Source organism: Eretmochelys imbricata, chromosome 16 (assembly GCF_965152235.1).
Source record: "Eretmochelys imbricata isolate rEreImb1 chromosome 16, rEreImb1.hap1, whole genome shotgun sequence".
Classification (NCBI taxonomy): domain Eukaryota; kingdom Metazoa; phylum Chordata; order Testudines; family Cheloniidae; genus Eretmochelys; species Eretmochelys imbricata.
In genome coordinates, this window is record NC_135587.1 from 14,698,381 (window position 1) to 14,725,803 (window position 27,423).

Here is a 27,423-nt window from a genome sequence, read left to right on the forward strand (position 1 = left end):
GGGAAGTTAATCTTTAGCAAAACTCTGAGAGGATTAAAACTGTAGTTAATTAGAATGGGCATTGTCTGTGTTCATTCATTCTCCACTAGAGGGCATATAACCATGTATAGTAGATTCCGCTTATTAGCAAACCTTCAGTTGCCAGCAAAAATTTGCCATTATCCAGGCGTTGCTAATAAGCAGAGGCATGTTTTGCAAGGCTTCAGCCAGGGAAAAAAGTGCTGGGACAGGGCAGGAGTAGGGACTGCAGCCCAAATGCCAGGGCTTTCAGATTCTGCAGGGATGCTCGGGGCCCATAAAGCTGCACTGTATCTCTTCATGCATTCTGGGGTTGGGGCTCAGTCCCCAGTGCTTCCTTTCCAGAGTGCAGCCCCTTTGCACAGCGCGGCACAGGGAGAAAGTACCATGCAGTTCCAGCATCCAGGCTGAAGCTTTTTTTCCTGTTACTGCACTGCCCACAGCCTCCTCTCCCAGCCTGAAACCACTTACCTCCTGAGTGGTCCCTGTGCGCAAGCAGATTGTGGGGCCAGAGCCCCTGAAGGAAGCACGGGGATGTGCTGAGGAATAGCTCTAAGCAGGTTTGTGGGGATGCAGTTAAGGAAGGAATGTCCTAGCACTTACTTCCTAGGCTGCAGACCTGCCCATAGCTAGTGCTCAGCATGTCCCACTACTCCCTTCTCTGGCTGCAGCCTCATGGTCCTGTCTGTAGCTGGGGCCTTTCTGCCAAAAAATGTTAATAAGCAGTGTGCCAGTGGCAAAATATGAATCCCATTAACACTGAACTCAGTGGGATGGGATTGGTTCCCCCGAAAAGGTTGCTGTTAATATCGGAGTTGCTATTAAGCAGAATGTCCTGTACGTAGAACTTTCACGGTCAACATCGTTGTCCTACTGTCTCATCTATCAGCATACAGCAGCCATATTTGCACGTTGATACTGTTTTTAAATGAAGTTTGTAGCTCAAATTAACTTAGAGATTCTGTTCTGTTCACCTCAGCAACGCTTTTTAATAGATATTAAAATAATTAGATTTCTTTTGGGTACGCAACCAGCATTTGCCATTGAGTCTGGTACTTCATGAAGTAATTTGCTTGTTTGCTATTTCTCTGTGAGGTGGTGCTGGCTTAGAGTTTTGATCTCTTGCTGTGCTCTTGTGGTGGTCTGTTCTTTCCTCTGTCTTGCCCAGTTTCTTTTTGGAATTCATTTGGTTTCTTTTCTTTGAATAGCATAGCATATCGTCGTGTCATTCGTGTCTATCAGTATGAAGTTGGGGATGATCTGTCTGGAAGGTTTTTCCTCTTATTTTCTTACCTCACTGTGATTTTAAAATGCACTCTTAATTGCAAAGGTTCGCGTTCTTTCCAACTAACTTTCACTGCTGTGAGATGCTTGGGGGTTGTTTCCCTGTTGATTCACAGCTTCCTGCCCAAGGTTCTGGGCCTGTGTTTCATTCTCTTTAAACACGCTTTGATTCTGAGCTTTAACCCTCTGTGGTGAGAGATACCCAGATGTTTGGCGTATTTTCATTGCTACACAGTGATACAGCACTTGAAAACCCTTCCCAAGAAGTTTAAAAGACCTTTGGGAGGAAAGGATCTGGTGGGGGCGAGGGAAGACAATCTTAGCACCAGGAATTTAAATTCCACCAGGGGCACAAACACATTACAGCACATCTGCACAATATCCAACTTGCTGTTCGTACACAAGTCATCTACTGTAAACTTTCACTCTAAATGTTACAGGACAGAGGCTCTAAAAACTGCTGCCTTAATATTGCTTAAAATTGAAGAAACAAAAATTTCGGAAACTTTATGCAGCTAGTACCTGTGAAAAAAATCATGGAGATCATAACTGCAAAAGGTGGCTTTTATGAACCAGTGTTTGGACTGATGTTTGGGGCCCCTTGTTGGCATGCCAAGAATGCCTCTTTGTGAAACATTTTAAAAATGGACTTACAATCGTGACTACTATCAATTTCAAAATTCAAATGACTATCAATGGCTGTGTCATAATGGCTCTGAACATTAGGATTGTAGAAGTGCTCATCTGTGAGGCATCAGTCTGAGAATACAGAAAGCAACATTCACCCAGGCGTAATAAAGTAATGGAGTTTTTCTGTTTTGCAAGGATGATTGTCTTACATCAAGGTTGGCTTTACATTAAGCCAGTAGTTCAAGTTTTTCACACTTGCTTTCTGTGTAAAGCCTCTCTCGCACTCCTGTCTCATTGGCAAACAAAACCTGGCTCTAGTGAATCACTTGTAGTTTGTGTGTGTGTTGGGCACAGTTTGGGATGGGAAAGGCATTTGCACTGGGTTTCTAATTTCACTAGGTACAGTAAGAAGGTGAGTGCTTTGGATTTAGCATGAAGTGTTTCCAGTAGCTCCTTTATCACAGCCTGTGAAACTGGGCTTGAAATTAACTATATAAAGAAATTAAATGCAGCAGGTTCTAAAAGCCTCTTGTTTTATATAGGGTCAGTCTGAATTTAAAAGCTTATGGCCAGAAGCTTGACAGAAAAAGTTTTGTTTTATAAAGTTTATGGAAAAATTATTTTACCCTAAAAGGATGGTGTTAATTTCAAGCCCCCCCACCCCCCGCCCCCTTTGTCATATGTGGAGAGTGCCTGTCCCTCACTGTGGTTCTGTTTAGGTCCTGTATGGTGGAGGAATCAGGAACCCTGGAATCACAGCTGGAAGCTACTAAAGTAAGCATACCTCACCTGTTAAAACTTCTGTTTCCTGTTGATGCTCAGGAATGAGGGGGGAGGGAGAATGCCTTTAATGACTGATATGTAGGTCTTTAATTGATTCATACATTTCGAAGGCCAGCAGACACTATTGTGATTATCTAATCTAACCTGCATTGCACAAGCCAAAGGAAAATCCTCGATTAGTTCCCCCTTGTATAGTATTTCTAAGTAAGCCTGTCTGGGCAGAGGAGACTGTATCAGAAACCTTTCCTTGCTGTGCTCTACACTCTGTTTTGAAATTTAGGCTGTAGATGCTGTGAGGTTTCTTGTGATATTTACAGGCAAAATCAGCTTTCTTGGAACACTGGCCAATCTTACAAATCTATCTGTCAGATGTGATGAAGCTTCCTTGTCTAGTGTTACAAAATATATCACTATATACAACAACTTCACCATAGCTTCCTCCCCCCACTTCTTTGATGTTATGAGCCTGTGTTCTAACTCAGTCAGTAAAATGTTGGTACGCTGATATGTTTGCTCCATTCTGTTTTCTTTCCCAACAGCGTAAGCACCAGGAGATTCGGGCAATGAGAAGTCAACTAAAGAAGATTGAGGACCTTGGAGCAGCTATGGAAGAAGCACTTATTTTGGACAACAAATATACAGAGCACAGCACTGTAGGGCTGGCACAGCAGTGGGACCAGCTTGACCAACTAGGGATGAGGATGCAGCACAACCTGGAACAGCAAATACAAGCTAGGTACAGTGTTCGTTCATTTGGGAAGATAAACCACGTTCACCATTTCAGGGGATAAGTGGGTTAGGGAGAGACTGTCTAAAAACCAGTACAAATCAAGCACAGTTCAGGTAGGATAAACCTCTTCCACTTACTGTTTTGTGTTCTGAGTAGTGTGTAGTATGTTCATTTTTTAAGGTAGACTGCAATTTGAGAGAAAGTTCTGGTTACAGCTAGCCTTGGTGATTTTAGTGAAATGAGTGGCAATTGAACCAGGTGCATGCTGTCTCCCCTAAAGGGGATGGCAGACAGAAAACGAAACAGCCTGAAATGAACCTGGTGTTTGATTAGCCTCTGACCTACTACTGCAAGTTCATGATCCGTTCACTAGCTTTGCTTCTTCCTTTTTAGAAACACAACTGGAGTCACTGAGGAGGCTCTGAAGGAGTTCAGCATGATGTTCAAGTAAGTATGCATGTTCTCAGCAACCTGGAAAAGTGGTCATAAATGAATTCTTTAGATCCTTGACATGTAGATGATTGCTACACAAAAATTGATGGTCCAGATTCTCAGCTGCACCTAGTTTCCACTGTTCGCAACGCCCTGATTCTTTAGCCAGTTCTGAGCCAGGCTGCTATAAACTCTGCCAGCTGGCAATAACTGGAATAATTACTCACTAAGGGTATGTGGCCAGTTAATGATCTTTCTGAAGCACTCCAGAGAATCTATGTGCTGGCTGTATTAAACAGGAAGGTACTTATTCACTGCAAATAGCATGTTCAGAACATCAGGCTAAAGTGTTGCTCCAGTTTTCCCAGTTATCTTAATGAAGTTTCAAGATTCATATTTTCTATTCTAGACACTTTGACAAAGATAAATCTGGTCGTCTGAATCACCAGGAGTTTAAGTCTTGCTTACGTTCTCTGGGCTATGACCTGCCTATGGTTGAGGAAGGAGAACCAGATCCAGAGTTTGAAGCGATTCTCGACACCGTAGATCCCAACAGGTATGCAGACAGAAGAAAACCTATATAAATTGTTCTACTGCTAAATGTTCTGTTTTCACTTTCAAAGTCTGTTGCAGCATCTCCATATTCTTCAAATTATTCCTTTTTATAGTTTGAGCAAAAAGGGCCATTAAATCTCACCTAGTAACTGGTGTCTGTGAGAATTTCTTCACATGTAGATGTGGTTTAGTCAATCTAGAGCCCAGGGCTTTTCATGAGATATTTACAATATTCCTTACCATCTTAATTAATGCAGGTTTGGGAAGTAAGAAGGATAACCCTGCTGCTAGACCTGCCTCTTTCAATGGGCTTGAGAGCTCAATAGCATCTAGTAGTATTGTTCTGAAGCAGGTCTGTTTACATGTGGTGTGTTTTATTGGCAGGGATGGACATGTCTCACTGCAGGAATACATGGCATTTATGATCAGCAGGGAAACTGAGAATGTGAAATCCAGTGAGGAAATAGAAAGTGCTTTCCGTGCTCTTAGTTCAGAGGGCAAGCCCTATGTGACCAAGGAGGAGCTATACCAAGTAAGTCTCAGTTGTGCAACCCCATCTTAGGAAAGACAGTAGCAATGCTAGCTGTTCTGAGTTATTGCACTGTTTTACAAAGCTGACATAGATCTACAACTGTTAAATTCCCAAACACCAAAACACCTTTTCCCTGCTACTGAAATATTTTATTGACACAACTAAAGCTGTCTGTAAGTTTGTTTGATCCTTTAATGAGTACACCAGTGCTTTACACTATCAGTAAGAAGACAGATTACTACTTTCCCAGTTGCATTGAAACGCTAGATTTTTCTTTCTGGACCTCTCAAGGCCTATAGTAACCAAGTAACAAGTTTTCCATTCTGGATCCTGACAGTAGGAGGGAGATAAGGACAGAAGTCAACTAACTGATCTGAGCAGGAGCCACAACTCTTGAATTCCAGTCCTAGCTCTGACTCTATGGCCTTAGTGTAATTTCATCCAATCCTCCCATTACCCTGAGAAGTAGGTTTACAGATTAAGTAAGTACTTTGTAGTGAAAACTAAGCTGTTTTCATTGGTAGAGGCTACTATCTTCAATTTTGTCTTTCAGAACCTGACCAGGGAACAAGCCGATTACTGCATCTCTCACATGAAGCCCTACATGGATAGCAAGGGCAGAGAACTTCCTTCTGCTTATGACTACATAGAATTTACACGTTCACTGTTTGTGAATTGATATAAAAGCACTAACCTTTAAAAATACCAAGAACATACTCACGTTTGCTAACTATAGTCCTGCATGCGTCTCCATCTTTGTGTTCTACAATAATCAATGCTACTTTGATGTAATCTTAAACTGCTTAGCTTAAAACTCTTAGGGGAAAAAAAAACAATATTGCAGTGTGCTTTAATAAAAGTTACTGGTCCAAACTGCAGCAAAAATTTCAACTTGTGTTTAATCATCTTGATGCTTGAGTACCAATTTCAAGTGTGATACAAACAAAGCCCAGTAGAATCTCTCTTCTGCTCATTACATAGCTTCAGGTAAAGATGGTCAGAGTGACTAGGACTTACCTTGCTCTCCATTACGAATGTCATGGATGTGTTTTACAGACCAGTTTTGGGTAAAAATTGTAACATAACACTGGCCTGTTAGTGTCTTAGTCAGTGACTTCATTTGCCAGCTGCTCAAGGTGATTCACTTCTTTAGGTCCCTGTTGAATAAAGTCTGAACTCAGCTGCCATATTTTCAGCATGCCACAGGCATCCCCTGCTGCCAAAAGCTGAGGTTGCTTGATGTTAAACTCTATGCAGTACACAGGAGTCTGAGCTGAAGCTTGCTTTATAGAAACCGCAGGCTTCTGGGAGCTCTTTCCAAAATCAAACAGCTGCACTTCTCCTTTAAAATAAATAATCCACATCAATCTATGTTATTACATTTGTTTACTGTAAAGTGTTAGTTCAAGCTTTCCCTCCAGCCTCACAGCACTAGAGCCGTAAGGATTAAAGTCCACCCCTGCTGGCAGTATCTAGATTAAGCAGTGAAGTGTAGATCTACTCACTAGAGTCAGGGCAGGCTGAAACCAGCTGCAGCCCTGTTGACATCTTTAAATGTTAGGCCACTTTCTGTAGTCAGTCACATTGCATACTAGTGCTGTTAGCCATGGTATGGGATAGCAAATTTCCCATATCCACACAAGTCTGTGGCCAGACAGACTTTGGCAATGGGCAAGATATGACAACTGTAGTTGATACACCAGACCTAAAAACCACTACATTATACCAACTGACAGCTTGGAAACCCCAGCTTTCAAACAAATTAAGTCCATGTGGGAAGTGCTAAGCAGTAAACTTTTACATAGCACTAGTGTTAGAACCCAGAAGAAAACCTGGTTTCTCCTTCGAAGGAATAAGCAGCTAGAGGGTACCTACCTTCTCCACTGGCAGCTGCAAAGACCAAGGGTCGTACTGGAGACCAACGCACACTAAACAGATACTTCTTTGATAACTGGAGAGAAATAAGGGGTTGTGCCTGCAGCATGGAGTGCAAGTGAACATGTCCATCAGTGCCACAACTCAGAAAGAGATTCCTGGAGAAAATGAGAAAACACTTCTTAGGGGATAAGTATTAAGAACACAAAGCAGAGTTCTTTTAAGCAGCCTGCAAGTTGATGTACATTAGATCTGTGTTGTTGCACAAGTGTGTGGTGGCTTTATGTATGGCCATTTTGACTGAATGGTATCAAGATTCCTCAAATTATTTGTCTTTACTCAATTTTTTTTTGTTTGCCAGCCATCACATGAATCACTGCATCTTTGGCCCTGTAGTCTCCAGAGACCTTGTATTTAAGGATCAGGATCTAACAATCTGGTCACGCCCATGCAAATTTTATGCAGCACCAGGACTCGCAGCATGTTTCAAGGAAACAGATTTATGGACATTTAAAATGGTCAGTCATTAAAGGCTGCACCCACACACTGTGTACACTTCCACATTTAAACATAGAAGGCTACTAATGAAAGTCACAAGTAGCGTGATGGGCAGTTGACTTTGATGTGAAAAGAGGCTGTCCCCTAAAGTTGTTAATGGAACTATGGGAAGAGTTGTCCTGAATAAAAAGAGCCTAGTGGAAATAAGTTCAATGCTATGGGCTTCAATGAAGTTGCACCTATACAAGGGGTATATTCAGCTTTGGTGCAACTCCCTTGAAGGTAACTGCATTTCCACTAAAACAGCTTCCCAGTGTGACAAACACAGCAGGGCTTCTGGCATGTGGCCCTTGATTGGATCTTTCCTACCCCCTAGGTCACTCAAGAAAACCACAATTAGAAAAGGATGGTAGTGTAACAGTTGGTGCCAATATAGTCTGCCCCTTACTTGCCTGTGGAAAGGTGAGCAGCTTACACAGTACACAGGTCCACCATGAGGAGAAAAGGCAAACTGTGCAGGTGCCTTGAGGGGAACAGAGCTACCTGTCCCAGGAGCAGCAGTGGTCTCTACTGCAGTGGAGCACTTGAGAGAATATCCACCTTCCACACCAACGATAAACACACTGGGATCAAAGTGGGAGAAAGAGAGCGAGGTCACACCCACAGCTGTCTCCCCACGTGTGCGCTAGGGGACAAACGATGAGACACAAGGACTCAGAAATTGAACACACACTTACATGAAATCTGTACTAATCACAGCCTGCATGACCTGCACCAACCATTTAACATTTTCTTTTTACAGAACTGAGTCCTCTAATAAGTATTCAAGTTCAGGATGGAGAACTTAGCTCTGGTCATTTAGCTTTAGTTCAGGGCAAGGCTGCTGCACCCAAAACTTCTAAGGGGCTGGTTTCCACACTATCCTGTGGGTTGGTAATGGGAAAGCCAAGTTTACTGAGCTTCAGTCTCTCTCTGCTCCCCCATCACATGGAAGCTACAGCCTCCTGCTTCTGCTCTCTATAACCCAAGCTATTCTAACTCACACAAAGCCCATTAAACGGTTGTTTCAAATCAATGTTCTCTGGAATTACTGAACTAACCTTCTTAAGTTTCATACTCCGAGGGATCTGCTGAGCAACTAAGGCGAATCCTTCAACTAATGTCAGCTGACCATCTCTCTGGGTCTGCCACACAAGGATCTTTCCATCTGTGGATACACTCAGAATCTGGAAGTGGTGACTGTGCTTTGAGTCCTGAAACCAGTCAACCTGTTCCCAACATGAGAAAACTCTGAAAAGGGGCCTCGCCAAACCCACCAAGCTCAGTAACCCCACATTCAAGAACACTATTAAGTCTCAGGACAAATGACATTAGGTAACACTACCAGCAAACCAGTCTTATGAGGATTTGCCCTCTTCAACTGTGTTGAGGTTAAGTTAATCTAGCAATGAGAATATAAAGATTTCAATGCAACTGTGCAAGTACTAATCTGGTGCGAAGATGCCCAGGAAATAAAGGGATGTAAGGCCATGATTGTGATTCCTCCTGCCCTCCAACCCAATGAACATCCCACTAAAGTGTGGACTGCCCCCATTACCTGATAAACTGGATCTGTATGAGTGTCATCTGTCATCCCTGTCCTCCAGATCAAGGGGTCTTCTATCCTGCTCGTGTCCCATATCAAGACCTCCCCACTGTAAAGGCCACCTGTAGATGACAAAGGATCAATAGAACATAAACAATGGCTACTAATGAAAGTCACACAGCATGATGGGCTCTGTTTACTGTTACTGACTGTAAATAGGTTGGCCCCTAGAGTTGTCCTGAACAAAAAGGGCCAAGGGAAAATAAATTAGTCTCTGATGTAAGCAGAAACAAGCAGGGGACATATTCAGCTCGGATGTAAGCGGATGCAATGCTATGTAGAAGCATGAGATGGTTCTGCCTATTCCTACTCATGGGTATTGCACCACCTAGTGGTGCCTAATGGTAGAACCTTCTAGCGGTGTCCATTAGTGTTCTTGTGCCCCATCCTACCTTTCGCCTTAGTGTCTCCAAACATTCTGAAGGCAAGGCCGCTGCGCCTTCTACCACCTCAGTTTCTTCCACTGCAAACCAGACATGCCAGAATAAACCAGGACTCTGAGAAAGAGGGGAAGGCGGGTAGGAAGTGTGAATATGCAGTGACAACTCCGGTTACACACAAGTAATCTTCATTTTTCCAAGTGGCTCTGTATATTCCAATTTATGGGACAGATTGATAAGCAGTGCTGAAAATAACCTGGAGGCAGGAACAGAGTCCTAATGAAATAGAGACTGAAGTGCTCTAAATCTACCATCAGCCCTGGAGGCCATATCAAGAGCGTAATACTTAGTAAAAGTGTGTACAAGATTCCAGGTCACTGCCCTGCAGATTTAGCAGCAAGGACTTGCTTAAGGCAAGCAAAAGCAGCTGCCACAGCTCTGGTGGAATGCAATTGTACTGTCATGTATAATATTCATGAATGTGTTGTTTAATCCATCTAGAAACAGTCTAGGAAAATGACAGAACCCACGTAATTCTTAGCATGAAATACAAATAAACTGGATGATTTTCAAAATCTTTTAAATTATGTTTAAATAATATGCAAGAGCTCTTCTTGCATCCAAAGTATATATAACAGATTCCCCCTTATTCATATGAGGCTTTGGAAAAAATGCCTGCAAAGTAATTGATTGGTTTAAAAGTCAGATGCCACTTTTGGCAAAAATCTGGGTTCAGGCCTAAGAACTACCTTATCTTTATGAAAAGTAGTAAACAGTGGATCAGCCATCAAGGCATTCAATTCACTCACCCTTCTAGCTGACATTATGCCAATAATGAATGACATCTTAACAGATAAAAACAGGTTTAAAATTTTTATTAAAGTTAATGTTAAAATATTATATAATACACAGTGTGACGGGGCAAGGCCAAATGGCTATAGGAAAGTAATGAGAAACAGGTATGTTAGCCTCAGGCAAAACAAATCCCTGTTACCATGGTAACCAAATGGCAGTTGTTCCAGGTTAATCAAGACACCTGGGGCCAATTAAGATCCTTCCAGAAAGCAGTTGAGACAGCTAGGTTGATTGAGACAACGGAGGCCAATCAGGGGCTGGCTGAAACTAGATTAAAACCTCCTAGTCAGTCAGGTGGGTGCGCATATCAGGAGCTGTGGGAGGAAGTTGCGCTGTTGGAGAGACTGAGCAGTACATTCCATATCAAGCACAAGGAAGGTGGCCCTGAGGTAAGGGTGAAGTGGAGCTAGAGGAAGTGGGAGCTGCTGTGGGGAAGTAGCCCAGGGAATTGTATACATCCTGTTTCTAAAAGGTCAGCTACCATAGCTGATACTATTAGGGTCCCTGGGCTAGAGCCCAGAGTAGAGGGCGGGCCCGGGCTCCTCCTTTTGCCCCCCCGATTAATCACTCAGACTGGGAGACAACAGAGACTGTGCAAGGGAGGATAGCTTCTCCTCACCTCCCTCACTTATGATATAAATGGCTCAGTAGGCTGTGACCCGTGCCTCTAGGGAGAGAAGGGCTACATGGAGGGTCACAGTGAGCCTCTGAGACTAGCGAAATCTGTCAGGAAATGCAGGAGCCACGGACAGTGCTTTGTCACAACAGGTTAAGAAGAGTGTCTGTACATCTGGGTATAGTGCTTAGATTTTTAAAACAAACTTCGTATTTGTAGATAAAGTCATAAGATATATATAGTGCATAATCAGCAATAACCCAAATTTAGGTGAGTAAATTTAACAATACAGTTTAGATATTAGCCTCCAAGTATTCAGGTACATCACTCATAGAAAAGTTATACAGAGTTGGTTGTGGAAAGCGAATATATCAATGAGTGAAGATTTTCTCTCAGTAACTGAGAATTTAGGATAGGTTGGCCATTAGAAAATGCAATCCATCAGGAAAGTATTTGAATTACTTTCCCTACTGCGCTTCTCATCGGCATTCCAGCTCATCCCTCCTGGTACTGGCGATGTCCGGTGATGTGTTCTAGGTAGATGTCCATCGACCACTTGATAGCTTCTGACACCATGAGTTGCCGCATCAGCCAAGATTCCACATTCTCTCAACACTCACTCGTTAGTGGGGGCCCATACACCCAGGGTTCCAACGATTGGCGCGCGCGAGTTTGGACCTTGTCGCCCCTTGCTCTCAATGTGTTGGCCAGAGGGTCGTATTTCTCCAGCTTTCAAGATTGGGCATCACGGAAAGCTGGGGTCCTGTTTTCAAAGGGAATTGTGACATCCACCATAATGATCTTCAAGTCTTTGTTGGTGATGACAATGTCCAGTCGCAGTTGTCTGTCCATTCCAGGGATGGCGGAGTTCACAGCAACCTTCCCCACGGGTGGTGGGATGGCTCTGACCTGGCGATCTTGGATGACATTGTGGCGCAGCTGCCAGGCTCTGGAATGGGGCTTGCAGCTACACAAGAAAAATATCCTATCGTGATTTAAAAATTTTCAGTAATGGAGAATCCACAACGAGCCTTGGTAAATTGTTCCAACGGTTAATTACTCTCACTGTTCAAAAGGTACTCCTTATTTCCAATCTGAATGTGTCTAGCTTCAACTTCCAGACATTTGATCATGTTATATCTTTCTCTGCTAGATGAAAGAGCCCATTATTAAATATTTGTCCCCATATAGATACTTATAGATTGTAATCAAGTCACCCCACCTTCTCTTTGTTAAACTAAAAAGATGAAGCTCCTTGCGTCTATCACTATAAGGCAAGTTTTCTAATCCTTTAATCATCCTCATGGCTCTTCTCTGATCCTCTCCAATTTACCAATATTTTCTTGAATTTTGGGTACCAGAAGACACAGTATTCCTGCAGTGGTTGCACCAATGCCAAATAGAGAGGTAAAATAACCTTTCTACTGCTACTCAAGATTTCCAAGTTTGTGCAGCCCAAGATTGCATTAGCTCTTTTGGCCACAGTGTTACAGTGGGAGCTCATATTCAACTGATTATCCACCACAATCTCTAAATCCTTTTCAAGGTCACTGCTTCCCAGGATAAAGTTCCCATCCTGTTATGTATTGCCTACATTCTTTGTTCCTAGATGTACACATTTACATTTAACTATTCAAATGCATACTGTTTTGCTTCACACAGTTCACTAAGCAATCCAGATCATTCTGAATCAGTCACTTGTCTCTTCCTTATTTACTGCTTCCCCAATTCTCATGGCTCCTGTGAATTTTATCAGTGATGATTTTATATTTTCTTCCAGGTCATTAATAAAAATGTTAAATAGTGTATGGCTAAGAATCCATCCCTGCAGGACTCAGCTGAAAACATACCCACTCAATAACTGTTCCCAATTTACAATTAGATTTTGAGACCTATCAGTTAGCCAGTTTTTAATCAATGTAATGCATGGCATGTTAATGTTCAGGTTCTCTGACAAAGGAAGGGTATGGGGAATTGGAAGGGGTAGTCTTTCGAACTGTATGGCATAGCTCTTTTCTTTAACTTCTAGAACCCATCTGTCTGATATTATAAGCCTCCAGGCACTAATAAAAAGGGCTAGCCTCTCTTCAAACAGAGGAAGAGAAGGATCCTAGATGGTTGGTTTTTGACTCGATCTTCCCATCACATCTGAGGTCTGGTATGAGACAAAATAGTCATGGAAATAGAAGACTGCTTAAATTTAGGTCTTGATTTAAAAGACCTCTTCTTATGCTGCTCTGAAAGGATGTAGCCTGCTGGTACTGTTGTTGACATCTCTGATTTTCTGGGTAATAAGTTGAAGATAACTCTGGAGAGTACTGCCTCTGATAACACAAAGAAGCAATCTCCTAATAGAAGCAATTAAGACCAAAGAACGAGTTATCAATCTTGTCGTCTCCAATTTTTTCAGCAATTCATCTGTATTTTCACTGAAAAGACCATCCCCTGCAACATTATGTCTGTATCCACCTCCAGAGAAGAGGAACAAAGCCAAGCATGTCTCCTCAGCGTCACTACAGAAGCCAATATACTAGCAGAAGAGTCCAAGACATCAAAAAAACCCTAAAGGAGGGTTTCACCATATTTTGACCCTCCGTTGAAATTGTGTTAAACTCCTGCAGCAGTATCTTCTCCCACAAGTGAAACTGATAGCAGGACACAACAGCTTGATAACTTGCCACCCTAATACCAAAGGATAAAGGAGAGAACATCTTTCCCCTCTCTGTCAATAAGGATAGGGTGAGCTTGTCCAGATCTTGCTCTGCTACTGGCAGCAGCCACCACCAGCGACTTAGGTACAGGGTCCATATGAAAATATGAATTCTCTTCTGAGGATAAATAATGTAGCTTGCCAGGAATAGACCCACACTGATTTAGTTGGCTAAAGCAACCATCCAAAATAGGTAGGGATATCCTATTCCTGGAAGAAGCACCAAGAATGTCAAACATCAGATGAGAAGTCTCTTCCGCAGGCACTGAAGGCAGATTCAAATTCTAGACACATGAGTTCTAGACACGATCCACTAATTTGTGAAATAGTGTAGTATCATTAAAAGGGGAGGAGACTGAAGGAACTCCCACATGCTCATCTGGTGACAAATCCAGGATCACAGTGTGTGACCACATGCTCCTGTTCAAAGAGAGAGGCTATCAATTATCAGGCACCACTGCCTGAAATGTAGACAGATCTGGAGGAACTGGATGTGGGATTTCCACACCACTGGATCTTTAGCAAATGAAAACTCACCTCTCCATCCACGTGGAGGATAACTGAAAAATTCCTGCAGCAGCTCCCAATAAGGTCACGACACCCTGGACTGTCAGTCTTCCCAAAAACTGGGATTCAGGAGCACCCCCACAGGAGGAGGACCAAAGGGAGGGGCAAACCAGGAAGAAACAGGCCTCTTAATTCTTCCTCTAGCCTCCTTCAGATATGGATCTGGCACTGGATCTGTGACAGAGTGCACTGGAGGACCTTGAAGGACGTAAGGAGGAAACCTTTACGAGGATCCTGTAGGAGTCCTAGGAGGAGGAAGTACAGACAGTTCTACTCTCCTTACAGATGAAGTGGTCAGTGAAGCCTGCCCTCTTTCTCGAGGTCCTCTGCTTTTTGCTCAGATCTGAGGATTGATCAGAAGCCTCACAGTGTACCTCAGATATCACGTAACAGTATTTTTCAGAACTGAAAAAGTAAGTGGAACCAAAGCAGGAGCCAAGGTCAGGGACGAAGAAGCTGACAGCAGCAGATCCAACACCAGACTCATGCTCCTGGCTCCCAAGGCTGACCCCAGAATCAACCTTGACTTCTGGAGCCATAGAGGCTCTGTAAGAATAGAATGGATCCAATAAGACAGATGGAGACGACCACATGGCCCTTAGTTCTGACATAGCAAAGACCTAGTTGAAGGAACAGTGAGAATTGGAGCCAAAGCTGATGGGAGTTCCAACTTCCTGGAATCCTCCAACTGCTTCAATTTTCTTGAAGTCACAGGAGTCAACAGTGTATCTCAGATCTTGGTTCGGAAGCTTCAAGAGCCTCCTTCAGGAGAACCCCTTGCAATCTGTTCTGCCTCTGCTTGCGAGCTCTGGGGTATCAAAGTTCAGCAGATAGAATACTCAGACGGAGAGTGACCTCTCTCAAACACTTGAGGCACCTGATGTGGTCATCCACTGCTGAGAAGGTAGTAGGGCAGGAAGCACACCTCTTGAATCTTGGCTTCTTCTTCCTCTTCAGTTCCACCATCACCCAGAAATGAAACACTAGCAAGTAACTATTTCTACACTTATACTACTACTAACAACAAAACACCAATGAATACTCAAGGAGAAAGAACTCCAGACCCAAACAGTTCAGAGCGGTTCACTTCCATGCAAGCTCATGGTTGAAAGGAACTGAGGTGGTAGATGATGCTGTGTCCCCTGATATAGCCTCGCTCTGAGACAGCTGAGGGGAGGGGTACAAGAGGATGCAAGAGCACTCTAAGAGACAATGCTAAGGGAAGGTTCTGCCATTAGGCATCACTAGGCAGTGCAATACCATAAGTGGGAATATACAGCCATCTTGAACAACCAATACTTATGCAAGGACTGATTTTTGCCCTCCCTCCTCATCTCCCAGAGATTCCTGCTGAGAAAGTGGGGAAACTAAGTGCTCCAAGAGGTAGTATAAAACAGGCAAAGCCTACTAAGAGAAGGGAAGGTCGCACTAAAAGGAAGATCCTGATTCCTAGTACCTCGGATAAAACAGCAATTACACATTTGGCAGCAACACTTCCCTTGCCTTGGGAAGTGACTGAGGAAGCGCACTGCCATTCCTCTTGGGAGGAGTCCCAGGTATAGGGTGACCAGATGTCCCGATTTTATAGGGACAGTACCGATCTTTGGGTCTTTTTCTTATATAGGCTCCTATTACTTACACACACACCCGTCCTGATTTTTCACATTTACTGTCTGGTCACCCTACCCAGGTAGCCTTGAAGAGAAAATCAGCGGCACTAGTTGAAGGAGATAGGGGAACAATTAAAAATAAAATCTAAGGCAAGAGCAGTCTACCAACGATCAACGAAGGCTGTGATGGATGGAAAGCTAGGCACATGACAGAACTGGGAACATCCACTACTAGATCAGGACGCTTTGGATTTAACCCCCTTCTGTCCAGGTTCCAGGTACAAACATAGGATTTTTCTGTGCTCCAGTCCCCGTCATCCAGTCTGGAAAAGAAAAGAAGTCAAGATGAAAGCTACACCTCATCTGGTCATTGTTATACAGAGAGACACTCAGCTACGCAGATTTCCAGCTGCATTCCCATTTTCATTGACATGTGCTCTCTGGGGCTACGAAAGCCTTTCTTTAGAGGAGGCTGCGGTTACAATGCATCTCTGTGGAGTGCTACATTTTGAGTACATGTTGGTGCACCCCAGTATGATGGGAGTGTTTGACAGCATATATAAATTATTACAGGACCTATTAACTATACTACTAAGGTAACAGCCTGGAATCCACACTGGGGAAAGTTACTTCACAGTCACCACTCAAAGAGAGCACACATTTCCTCCTTTTTAAGTTACCAGAATCAACTGTTCTGCAGAGAGGATGAAAAGCCAACATTCCTCATTCCAACAAGGAGTTCAGGGTTTGAAAGTGCTCTAGAGAGGAAAAAAGTGTTGTGCTGCTGAGCAGTGACCACTGCAGCTGAATAAGGAGAACTGATAGGGGCTGAAGTGCTACTCAGTCCTGCTTGGCCAGGAGAGAGTAGCCATTAAGTGGACCCTTGATGTTGGCGTGAAGGGCTCTGATAGTGATGTACAACAATCTCCCCCACCCATCTCAAAGACAAAATGAGGCATTTGTTTAATTAGTCATGTATGTAATGACATTTCTGCTGAGGTCATACAAGCATGAAGTCTCATTCACACCCATTTGCACCTCCAAATGGTGCAGATCTTACACAAGTCATGCCACTGACATCTCTCAAAGCCTAAGTCCAATTTCATTTCCATGTTTACTTGCCCCAGTTAAGTTGGGTTCATGATTTGTTTCATTTTGTAATTCTGAAAGGACAAAGGAAATAAACCTCTCAAAAGACAAAGTTTTGCTTCCCTTCTGCTTTGTAGCTATTTCATTTACTTTGTGTTTATCAGCGTGCAACCTTGTTTGTTAGGGGCAGTGCAAATCTATAGCAATTATTGCCATGTGCAAAATCCCCAGAGCTGGAAATACCATGAAACAAATGTTTGCCATATTGCATTTGCTAATCCCAATCAACTCCACAATGAGGTCATCCACTTTCTGAAATAATGGGTTTCCCAGAATAAGGTACCACGAACTGTGCATGTGGAAAGTAAATCAGACAAGCAACTTCAACAATGACTAGTTTACTATGTGCCGACAGTGGGAGGACTACCAGCAATCTCTGTCCATACTGGCAATAACAAAGAAGACTAAAATGGTGGTTAGCCTTGCTGGAAGAAAATCTAATCCAAATAGTATCCGGCATGCGAGTACACGGCTGAGAGCACTTCTGTGTATGGGCACCAGGTGTATTCTATATGGGCTTGGAGACCACGTGATGGCTAACAAGACATTTTATGATCAAGGCAAGTATGCACATCCAACCATCCCATACACACACACACTGCAGACACATACAAACATACACCTCCTCTTTACATTTTCCAACAGAATCTGCCTAAGAACAAAACACTGAGAAAATACAGATTAGCTTTGGGGATTGGAGATAATGGACAGAGAGGAAAGGGAAAGGATATCTGACCTAAATTAGAACTGCCCTTGGGTTCTGATTTTTCTGAATATCAATTAAATATCTTTTTCAACATAAATAAGTTGCTAATACACATGGTTAGTTATTACAAAGCAAGTGAACATTCTCCAATGCTTCTGAATGCAGGCCAGTCTGAAATGTCTCAGAGACCACTCTCAGTTGTGCTCTGGATCAAAGCAGGTGCTCACCTGCCATAAGAACATGCAACAACTGATCCAGTGGCATTCCAGGAGATGCTGGTCACCTGCAACTTCTGATCCTGAGCCTCTGGGTACAATAAGCTATGCAAACAGGACACCTGGAAAAGAAGAAATCCAAATACTGAGCCACCAACCTATGGAGATACAGATAATTAGGATCTATATTCAGGTTTCAGAGTAGCAGCCGTGTTAGTCTGTATCCGCAAAAAGAAAAGGAATACTTGTGGCATCTTAGAGACTAACCAATTTATTTGAGCATAAGCTTTGGTGAGCTACAGCTCACTTCATCGGATGTATTCAGTGAAGTGAGCTGTAGCTCATGAAAGCTTATGCTCAAATAAATTTGTTAGTCTTGATCTATATTCAGAGACTGAAGAAAGAATCACATTATCTCCACAGACCAATATCCTGGTCAGGGTCCAGACTCCCACTCTCTTTATTGCAGCAGAGTCTGGGGAAACAAACTGTGGTTTGTAGATACAGGTAAGACAGAAGTTTGCCTCCTGTTGAGAGCATCACACGCAAAACTCTGCATGCTCCCACCAAACCAAATGTCTCTCCATAATGTCATCTCCCACTCTACTATCTTCAGAGCAATTACAGAAAAGACTAAGGAGCCCATGCCCCGAAGGCTTGGGACAGTCCCGCTCCACAATTCTGGGGGTTTAAGATCTACATTGTGCTCTCAAACCATAATCTGATAAGAGGTAGCAATAAACATGCCCAGCATGCACCAATAGCTATCAGCTGCCCAAATTCCTGGACAGATAAGTCATGTGAACAGGTAGAGCTGCCAAACCACAGGCACTGCAATGACTTTCAGATGCTGCCAGACAATGATTAATACACTATTGTCTGAAGAATATGGCAGGAAGATCTAAATGATCAGAGATTTTAAACTGCACTGGTTAAAGAGAGGAGGAAACTAACCTACTCCAATTGTAAGCTTCCTTTTGATGAACCCAGTATTACACACTGTTGCTACTCACAAGGACAGGTTACCTAACTAGACTGGGGTGAAGGCAAAAGGAGAAAGAATACTTATTTTCTTATGAACAGAGTCAAGCAATGACAGTCTCAGCACCAGGTAACAGAGCCAACTATTCCACAGCTGTTGCTATTGGCACTGTATAGTATGGTCATATTGCTCTGAATTCTATCAACCTACCGTTTCATTCTGATCTACCCAGTTCACCTCAAAGCCATCGAAGGCATGACTTCTCCAGTTTTTATTCAGCTCTTTGATAACAACATCCTCCACTCCCTGAAGGAACGAGAGCAGGCCAGGATAATCCACAGGAGCTTCCTTCTGGATATCCAAGTCTTGGATCGTCTCCTCACTTTGATCAGTCTGCATGCCAGCATCTCGGCTGGAATGGGATTGTACTGCAGCCTCCATGGTTGAGATCTCCCCAGTCTGGCAGCTTTTCTGTTGGAAGAAGAATAATGTTCTACAAATGAAACAACGAAAGATGGGTGCATAGAGACCCATTTAGGACAATTCCCTTTTGTCACTCAATATACTGAATATATACTCAAAAGGAACCTTGCATATTGGGTTCCTGGCTAATTGGTGGCTTTTATGGACTGTGGAGTCATGTATGCAAGAACAGTTCTCAGGCCAGTGGAGATCATGTTTCACAAAGAGAAGAACAGTTATCAAATCTAAGTACACCTCTAGCAGGTCACTTTATGGAGCAACCCTGGTTTTAGAATCAGAGAAACAGAGGTTACTTGCTCCTTGACTTCCCTCAAATCAACAGGGTGAGGATACAGATGCCAACCTTCTATTACAGTGATTAGGTACTCGGGAGAATAAGTAGGAAAGGATAGTCCCAGAGTTATGGGAGTGGAAACATAGGACCCAATTTTAACTGATGTAAAAACTGTGTACTGGGGTCCACACTATGTATGTACTGTACTACTAGGGTAAGAAAATTCAGTTACTTTTAGCATATGATCAACATGAATGTAAACAGATTCCCCTCATTCTTGCTCCTCCAGTGCAGCATACTATAAAAAAACATAAAAATGGCCACACTGGGTCAGACAAATGGGCCATCTAGCCCAGTACCCTGTCTTCCAAAAGTGATGACTGCCAGATGCTTCACAGGGAATGAACAGAACAGAGCAATTACTGTGATCCATCCCCTATTGTCCAGTCCCAGCTTCTGGAAGCCAGAGGTTTCGGGACACCCAGAGCATGGGGTTTGTGTCCCTGATTATCTTGGCTCATAGCCATTGATGGACCTATCCTCCATGAAATTATCTAATTCTTTTTTGAACCCAGTTATACTTTTGGCCTTCACAACATCTCTGGCAATGAGTTCCACAAGTTGACTGTGCATTGTGTGAAGGAGTACTTCCTTATGTTTGTTTTAAACCTGCTGCCTATTAATGTCATTGGGTGACCCCTGTTTCTTGTGTTATGCAAAGTAGTAAATAATGCTTCCCTATATCTAGGGGGGCCTAGAACATAACACCTCTTCTCCTTGTGCAGAGTATCAAATTACTTCTATCTCCAAAGACCATTATTATTGAGGCTCTTTGTTTGTCATAGTCATGGCTTTGATAAAACTTTATAGACTTTTAAGGTCTTTTAAACCAGTAATCAAGACTCCTCCATGACTTTTACAAATTTGGCTCTACACATGTCCAGTGAAGTGAAGTATCAGAGAGTGACATGCTGTTTTAAATAATTTTTAATTAAAACAAATTTCAAAAATAAATCGAAAAACAAAGGCTATTTGGTCAAAGCAGTGTGTGTTCATGACTTTCTGGATTTTTTCCATATATTTGTGACCACTGTATTTTTTGCCATGACAAAGAAACAGCCCGAATTATTATTAATCAGACATCAGCAACATGTTCTAGCTAGTTATTTATACTATACCTATAATCATGATGTCTCAGCACTGTACAAGACATACAGCAAGCCAGCTCTTGGAACAGACTTCACAGTCTGGATCCAACATCTCCCACAGGGTTCCAGAGTCTACATTCACAGGGAGCCACAATCTTTTAGAAATGTGCTGAGCCCATCAGCCTGGTTTACTTTGCACCTTTTATCCACATCTCAGCTAGTGGGAGTTGTGCTTAATTTTGACAGTTCTTCAGTTTTCAGAAGGGTGCTAAAAACTGCCTCAGACTACTCCACCAAACAACACATTATGAAACAAGATGAGAACCTGTGGCACCTTAGAGACTAACAAATTTATTTGAGCATAAGCTTTCGTGAGCTACAGCTCACTGCATCGGATGCATCACGAAAGCTTATGCTCAAATAAATTTGTTAGTCTCTAAGGTGCCACAAGTCCTCCTTTTCTTTTTGCAGATACAGACTAACACAGCTGCTACTCTGAAACAGATATTTCTGTATCTGCTACCTGTAAACAAGTAAACATGCTTTCCTAGCCAAGATCTCCAGCCTGGATTTTCTGCAGCATTCCATATGCCCCCAGGGCACAGTAAAAAGAACAGATAGGCCGTTCCAAGAGCTAAATTATGTAAAGCTGCTGTGAATATTCAAATACAGATTTCAGAGTGGTAGTCTCTAAGGTGCCACAAGTACTCCTCGTTCTTTTTTCAAATACAGATGTGGCTTCACTCCAGTTTCAGCAACCAGCCAGCTACCCAAAGAGAAATAAAACTGCTGATGGAACAGTGCTATGGGTTCAGCAAGTCAGAGGTGTTTCGAAGCCGGAAAGCTGGAATGAAGGAATAAATGGAGATGGTGGTTATAATTAGCACTTCCTAATTATTCAATTTCCACTATGAAAAAGTGTGGAAATGGATGCACTTCTGAAAACGGACAGGAAAACTGAAGTTCCTGTGGCAGGACTTAGTGCTTGTACTATGCACTCAAAATCAGTTTGTCTTCTGCTAATGTAGGATTTTGCGAGCCAAAGATCTGGACTAGCAGTGTGGATGGTTTACAGAAGAAGAAAGGAATAACAGTCTCCTGACTGACTTGAAGAATACACTTTAGATGTGAATTCATGGGTTCTAAAAAGTACAACCCTAACAGGAAAGAAGTAAAAAAAGGATTCTCAGGAGGAAAGAGCTTCTACTTTGCTGACCTTTCTCACAGAGGTAATTGCTACAAGGAAGACAACTTTCATATAAGAAACTAGAGGAAAGCTTTTCCAAGTGAAAAATGAGGATTGCAGGCTTTTGAGAAGATTTTTGGGGTAATGGCTTTTGGACCTGACCAGAGAGAGAGAGGTCCAGTCATCGCTACCTCTGCGGTCGAAGTTGCAGTCTCACAGCTGTATTGTGCAATTTCACCTTGTGTTTGCCCAACAGATCTTTGAGGGAGGCAGCACCCCTCAACTGGAATCACCATTTTTATGTTTTTATTTGGTTTTGCAAACCTTGAGATTGAGATGTTCACTTCAGGTACTGAGGCAAGTTTGAGGTGTGTGTTTTTCTGTACTTTATTCATCTTGAGGCAGGCTCTATTGATGGGAATTCCCTATATTCTGGGCAGAGCCACTGAAGCAAAAATCTATTCCAAAAGCTCCAGGGCAGAGAAGACCAGAATCCCTCAGACTCTATTTAACTTATCCTGGGGAATTTTTATTTATTTTAATCTGGAAGATGTGTTTCCTCATCAGAAATATCCAGAATAAATTAGGCCACCTCAATGAATGTGGACTGTCAGGTCTACAATGTCAAAATGCCTCCCCTCATTTGAGTCTGACTCCTCAGAGAATAATAAAGACAAGAGAAAAGATTTCACTTTCCACTGAAGATGGAGAGTTAAGTTAAGTTTCCAGATTTCTTACATCTATGGGTTTCTGATTTCTTGGACTTTGTGGAGTGCTTTTCTTGGCTTTTCATTTACCAAAAAAGAATGAGGCTGGGGAAGAAGACAGGAAGGGGCAGTGGAGTTGAAAAAGGAGAGGGATACCTCCAGGAAAGTAGAAGACGACCCAGGAGATTTTGTTGGCGTGGAAAGACTTCAGGCCTAGTGAGCACTCCAAAAGAAAACCTGAGGCCTGATGACCCCCAAAACAAGGCCAGTGGAGTCCCAAAAGGGACTGTATAGTGCTGAGCGATGACTGAAGTTATGGCCAGAGAAGATTTAGGATGGGTAGAAGACACAAATACAACAAGGAGGATATATAGTTAGCACCGCTTAGGCACATGCAGTAGATTGTAAATATTCTGACAGTGCCAGTGACAATAGTGTAGCAATGGCAGAAACTTCCCTCCATCCTTAGTTTAATTTTCTTACTCTAACGATTCAGACAAAGCGTTATCTGAAGATCTGTAAGGGCAGCAGAGCTGCCAAGTCACAATTTTCTTAGCACAAAGGGATTTCTTGAAAGAAACAACTGTCGTGTTTTGCCGTTCAGCATTTGGGAGTGGGCACAAGGGACACAGTACATTTTCTCTCCAGGATAAAACACTACATTTCCACCATATTTCAGAGAAGGAAGCACTGAGAGATCTTTTGCCAGCCTATCAGACCTAGATGGCACAGGTGAACCAAATAAAGGTACCAATGCCTGAGGATGAGGCAAACAGTGTGCCAACGTGCTGTGTGCCTCACTCTATTGGCTTCCCCCAGAGCAAGTGACTCATGGACAGAGTCAACGTGCAGGAGAAAGGGCCAAGGTACCCACCAACCCACCACCACGGTGAATGGCCCCTGCCCCCACAACCACCATGGCTGCTCACCACCTCGCAGCGGGTCCCCTGGTCTCTTCGCCACAGCGACTCTACATCGGCACCGCGCGCCACACCGTCCCTGAACATCCCGGCGATGGGGGAAAAGCAAGAGGTAGCGGTGCGTCTCTCTAGAAGCACAGAAGCCTGGAGTCCCAGTCTCGAGCAACCCCTGGCGACCTCTCTAGAGCTGCCATCTTCCCAAGCCAGCCACGTAGGTTCCTATGGAGACCAGAAAGGCACTGTAGAATGACATCAGTTAACAGCGAAAATTCCACTGTACTACTCTGTGACTGGCATGACCGCCATCTTGGTTAAGGGCACTGAACTTACAGAATACCCAATGCTTCAGACGGCCACCTTGGTTAAGGGCATGGAACCTCAAGTCTCAGGGAAGGGCCTAGCCCGACCCGCCATCTTTGCTAAGGGCACAGGGTCTCTCTTTAGGACATGTTGCATGAGCCTGCCGTTGTTCCCTCACCGTATCTGTTTAGGGGGCATTTACCTTGGCTTAGACCCCAGAACCCAGTGTGGAGAGAAAACATTCCATCTGTTCACAGGAAGTGAACAGGTCGAGGGGGTTGGTGCCAGGAATAAAGATGGCCACGGTGGGAGAGGCGAGGACGCTGAAAAGAGGCAAAAAAAGACCAGTTCTTTTTAACTTAGTGGTTTAACTTTTTAACATGGGATAAATTCAGTCCTGGCATAAACAGATCTAAATCAATCCATGTACTTTGTCAATGGAGTTGTTGCCACTTATTCCAGGGATGAATATGCCCCCTACATAAGAATCAAGATATATGGGAACAAATTCAGCCAGGTCTATACTTCAGATTTCTGTTAACCCTATGTCAGTCAATGGTGTGAAGAGGTGTGATCCCAACCGACTGACTGACATACCTTTGCTGGTTGTAGACCCTAGTGTCGACACAAACTGGCAAAACTGTGCTTTTACTGGTATAGCTTGTTTCACTTGGTTTTACTATACCAATATAGCTGCATCCACACTAGGAATGCTTTGCCAGTATAGTATACTGGTATTCCTCCTATTCCAGTAAAGCAGTTAGTACAGCTGCACTTATAGACATGCCCCAATGCAGGCATAGCTCAGAATGGACATAACTCCACTAAAGTCAAGAGATTTGCACCCAGTTATGCCATAGCTCAATTTGTTCTACTCTCGATATCTAACAAGGAACAATCATCAGATAATAATTATACTTTATAGTAATATTTCACCCTTCTCTAGCATCTTTCACTTGAGAAATATTAGTAAAGTAAGCCTTCCAACACGGATATGAGGTAGAAATAAATATTATATTCATTTTACAGATACAGAGAATGAGGTAGAGAGAGATTAGGTAACTCCCCAAAGTCAAAAGAAATCACCTCACCACCTAATACAGTATTGGGAACAAAAGGACCACTTCTAGTTCACTAAGCCATTAATGAGTAATAATCATTAATAACTTAATAATCACTCAGCTAGAAAACTACCAGATCTAGAACCTGGTTACCATGTGCATGTCAAAGTGAATAGAGAGCTCTCTCCGCGATAAAAACCCCCACCTCGAATGAGCAGTGGTAGCTTTATCACGGGGAGTGATGATTATTTCCACTTGATACAACAAGGCTCACCAGACCTTGTAAAACTACCATTTTTTACTAACTGAACTTGCTAAGTGAAGTCTCTGAAGATTGGTGTAAAGCTTTGCTGTCTTTTTCCTTTTTTCTTTAAAAAGGGCTCAAACCAGGTCCCGTGCTAATTCACAATATATTGTCATATACACTTGGTATTTTATAGCCCATCTGTTGAAACAACAATAGTTTAATAATTTACTAAAATTATACACCAAATCATTCTTTCTGAACTGAACACAGTTACAGAAATTGAATCAGTTAAGTGAACTGAATACTGAAGAAAAAATAAGATACAAAATGCTCATTAAAATAGTACAATTGGAAATGCTGTTTTCCACAATTAACAGGCGCGTTTCGGAAGAGATGCGGGTAAATATTTCAAAACCACCATGAAGTGGATATTTTCTAATCAGAACTTTAACTCGGCAGAGGCTGCTGGAGCGCTTAATTAAGCAATGGCTGTTTGCCGAAAGTGTTTTAAGATTAACGAAAGGTAGCGGGAAGCAGCTGTACAAGTGCGGCATAGGCACCCCTCCCCCGATTACTTTGCGAACACAGAGGATTTCGTGTGATGGGGTAGCTGTTTCCGGTGGGGGCCTCAGAGCCAAGCCCTACCCCCACCCTGCGGCCCGAGATGGGTAGATTGGTGTCGTCTTCTCTCCCCCGCCCCCATTACACAGGAAAACTCAGGTGCGGGAAGCACGTGTGTGAAAGGAACCGGGCACAGCTGAGAGCGGCTGGCCTGGAGACTCGTTGCCATGAGCACCTCCACACCCCGCGCCAAACAGGCGAAGATCCATGGGTGGGGGAACCGACAGCCTTTACCGGGGGACAAGTTCCCCCTACGGCGGCGACTGATGCAAACCCCACGCCACGGTGAACCGAGTACCGACCTTTCAGGACACACGGGCTGCTCGGATCGCACGTGGGGACGGGCGGGGGGCGGGCAGCCGCGTCCCGCCGCTGCACGAGTAGCGCGTGGCTCCCCAGTGGGGCGGGCCCCGCCAGCCACCGAGACAGCGCCGCTCCATCCCGGCGCTGCACGGCCGGGCAGCACCATGCAGCAGTAGCGGCTCCGAGACCACAAGGCGGCGAAGCATCATGGCGGCGGCGGAGCACAATGAGGCTCCGCGGATGCTGCTCCAGGAGGGGGGGGTCCCGCTGCTCCGCGCAGGCCGCAGCGCCCCCCGCCCGCGGAGAAGGAGGCAGGGCAGTACAGACAAAAGGGCTCTAACATGGCCTCCTCTTGCCGCGGCTGAGGCCTGCACATCCGCCCGGCCGACCCCGCGCTCTTCCCGCCTCCGGCCCGGCCGCGGCCCGTGTGGCTGGGGAAAATGGCGGTCGGTGCAGCGCCGTGCGGGGAGGAGGCCGCGGCGGCCGCCGCCATTCCCTTCCCTCCCCCGTCCCGGCCTCACCTGAGGTCTCGTCGGCCCCATCGTGGTTGGAGTTCAGCTCCTTCTTACTGACTTTGGCCGCCGGCGCCGACATGTTGGTGGCTGCGGAGCGCGGAGGGAGGGGGTTGTAACGGGACTGAGCGCAGGGGGGGCCGGCACAGACTGCTGCTGCCGCCGCTCGGACTCCCTCCGCGGCCGGGACGCCTCCTCCTCGGCCCGGACCTGGGCTCCTGGATAAAAGGGGGCAACAGCGGCGCTAGGGCACCCTCACGCTATCGCCCCAGCCGGGACCAACGCCGCCGCCTCCTACTGCTGCTATTGCTGGCGAGGGGCGGGCAGCGTTGTGCGCAGGCGCAGCAAACCCCCCCCTCCGGGGCACAGGAGTACGAAGGCCACACTGCGCATGCGCAGCAATCCCCCTCTCCCGGCCACTGGGGAGGGGAGGCGCACACCGCAGGCGCAGAAAACACCGCTCTTGGGCATGTGAGACCAGCGCTGTTATGCGCAGGCGTAGACATCCCCTCCCGTCCTGAACATCCAGGGGCGGGCAGCTTTGTGCGCAGCCGCACCAGACTCCATGTGGGCCCCGCCTCCGCCGCCTGCCCCACGCTGTGCCCCCATTGGCCGCGCCTCGCGCACAGGGAGAGGGCGGACGGAGCTCAGTGCTAAGGCACCGAGCACGGCGCGAGAAGCGGGCGCGGGAGAGGGAAAGTAGGACAGCGGCGCGCGCTGTCCCGCTCCATCACACACGTGGCTGGTTCCGCCCCGCCTTCGACGGCTGTGCCCAGGGATGGGCTGCCGCGCCCCCAGGCGATGACCTTGCAGCTCTCTTGCCCCAAAACACACTCCAGCCACTGGCCTTGCAGCTCCATAAGTGCCCGAGGGTTGGCCCCGCCGGTTT

General features: G+C 44.6%; 2 protein-coding genes across 5 annotated transcripts in view; one reads left to right on the forward strand and one right to left on the reverse strand.

The window, feature by feature from the left end:
- SPTAN1 (spectrin alpha, non-erythrocytic 1) overlaps nucleotides 1–5,851 on the forward strand; it is a 72,600-nt gene extending 66,749 nt beyond the window's left edge. For both annotated transcript variants that reach the window (XM_077836160.1, XM_077836161.1), the window contains 6 exons: nucleotides 2,652–2,706; nucleotides 3,255–3,451; nucleotides 3,839–3,892; nucleotides 4,287–4,433; nucleotides 4,817–4,964; nucleotides 5,518–5,851. In XM_077836160.1, the coding sequence (XP_077692286.1) occupies nucleotides 2,652–2,706; nucleotides 3,255–3,451; nucleotides 3,839–3,892; nucleotides 4,287–4,433; nucleotides 4,817–4,964; nucleotides 5,518–5,643 (727 nt within the window). In that variant the 3' untranslated portion in view covers nucleotides 5,644–5,851. The remainder of the gene's footprint in view (nucleotides 1–2,651; nucleotides 2,707–3,254; nucleotides 3,452–3,838; nucleotides 3,893–4,286; nucleotides 4,434–4,816; nucleotides 4,965–5,517) is intronic.
- Nucleotides 5,846–26,858, reverse strand: DYNC2I2 (dynein 2 intermediate chain 2). 3 transcript variants are annotated; one of them, XM_077836163.1, is made up of 11 exons: nucleotides 26,544–26,857; nucleotides 23,993–24,113; nucleotides 23,500–23,709; nucleotides 18,983–19,243; nucleotides 17,803–17,912; nucleotides 15,886–16,043; nucleotides 8,935–9,044; nucleotides 8,438–8,605; nucleotides 7,790–8,022; nucleotides 6,840–6,997; nucleotides 5,846–6,306 (listed from the first exon to the last, which is right to left on the reverse strand). In XM_077836163.1, exons 3-11 carry the CDS (start codon nucleotides 23,575–23,577, stop codon nucleotides 6,068–6,070), a joined length of 1,515 nt encoding a protein of 504 aa, XP_077692289.1. In that variant the 5' UTR covers nucleotides 23,578–23,709; nucleotides 23,993–24,113; nucleotides 26,544–26,857; the 3' UTR covers nucleotides 5,846–6,067. The 3 variants fall into 3 exon arrangements, with proteins under 3 accessions (XP_077692289.1, XP_077692288.1, XP_077692291.1); XM_077836162.1 differs by lacking the exon at nucleotides 23,993–24,113 and having other exon boundaries at nucleotides 26,544–26,858; XM_077836165.1 differs by lacking the exons at nucleotides 23,500–23,709; nucleotides 23,993–24,113.
- Between the last annotated feature and the right edge of the window lie 565 nt (nucleotides 26,859–27,423).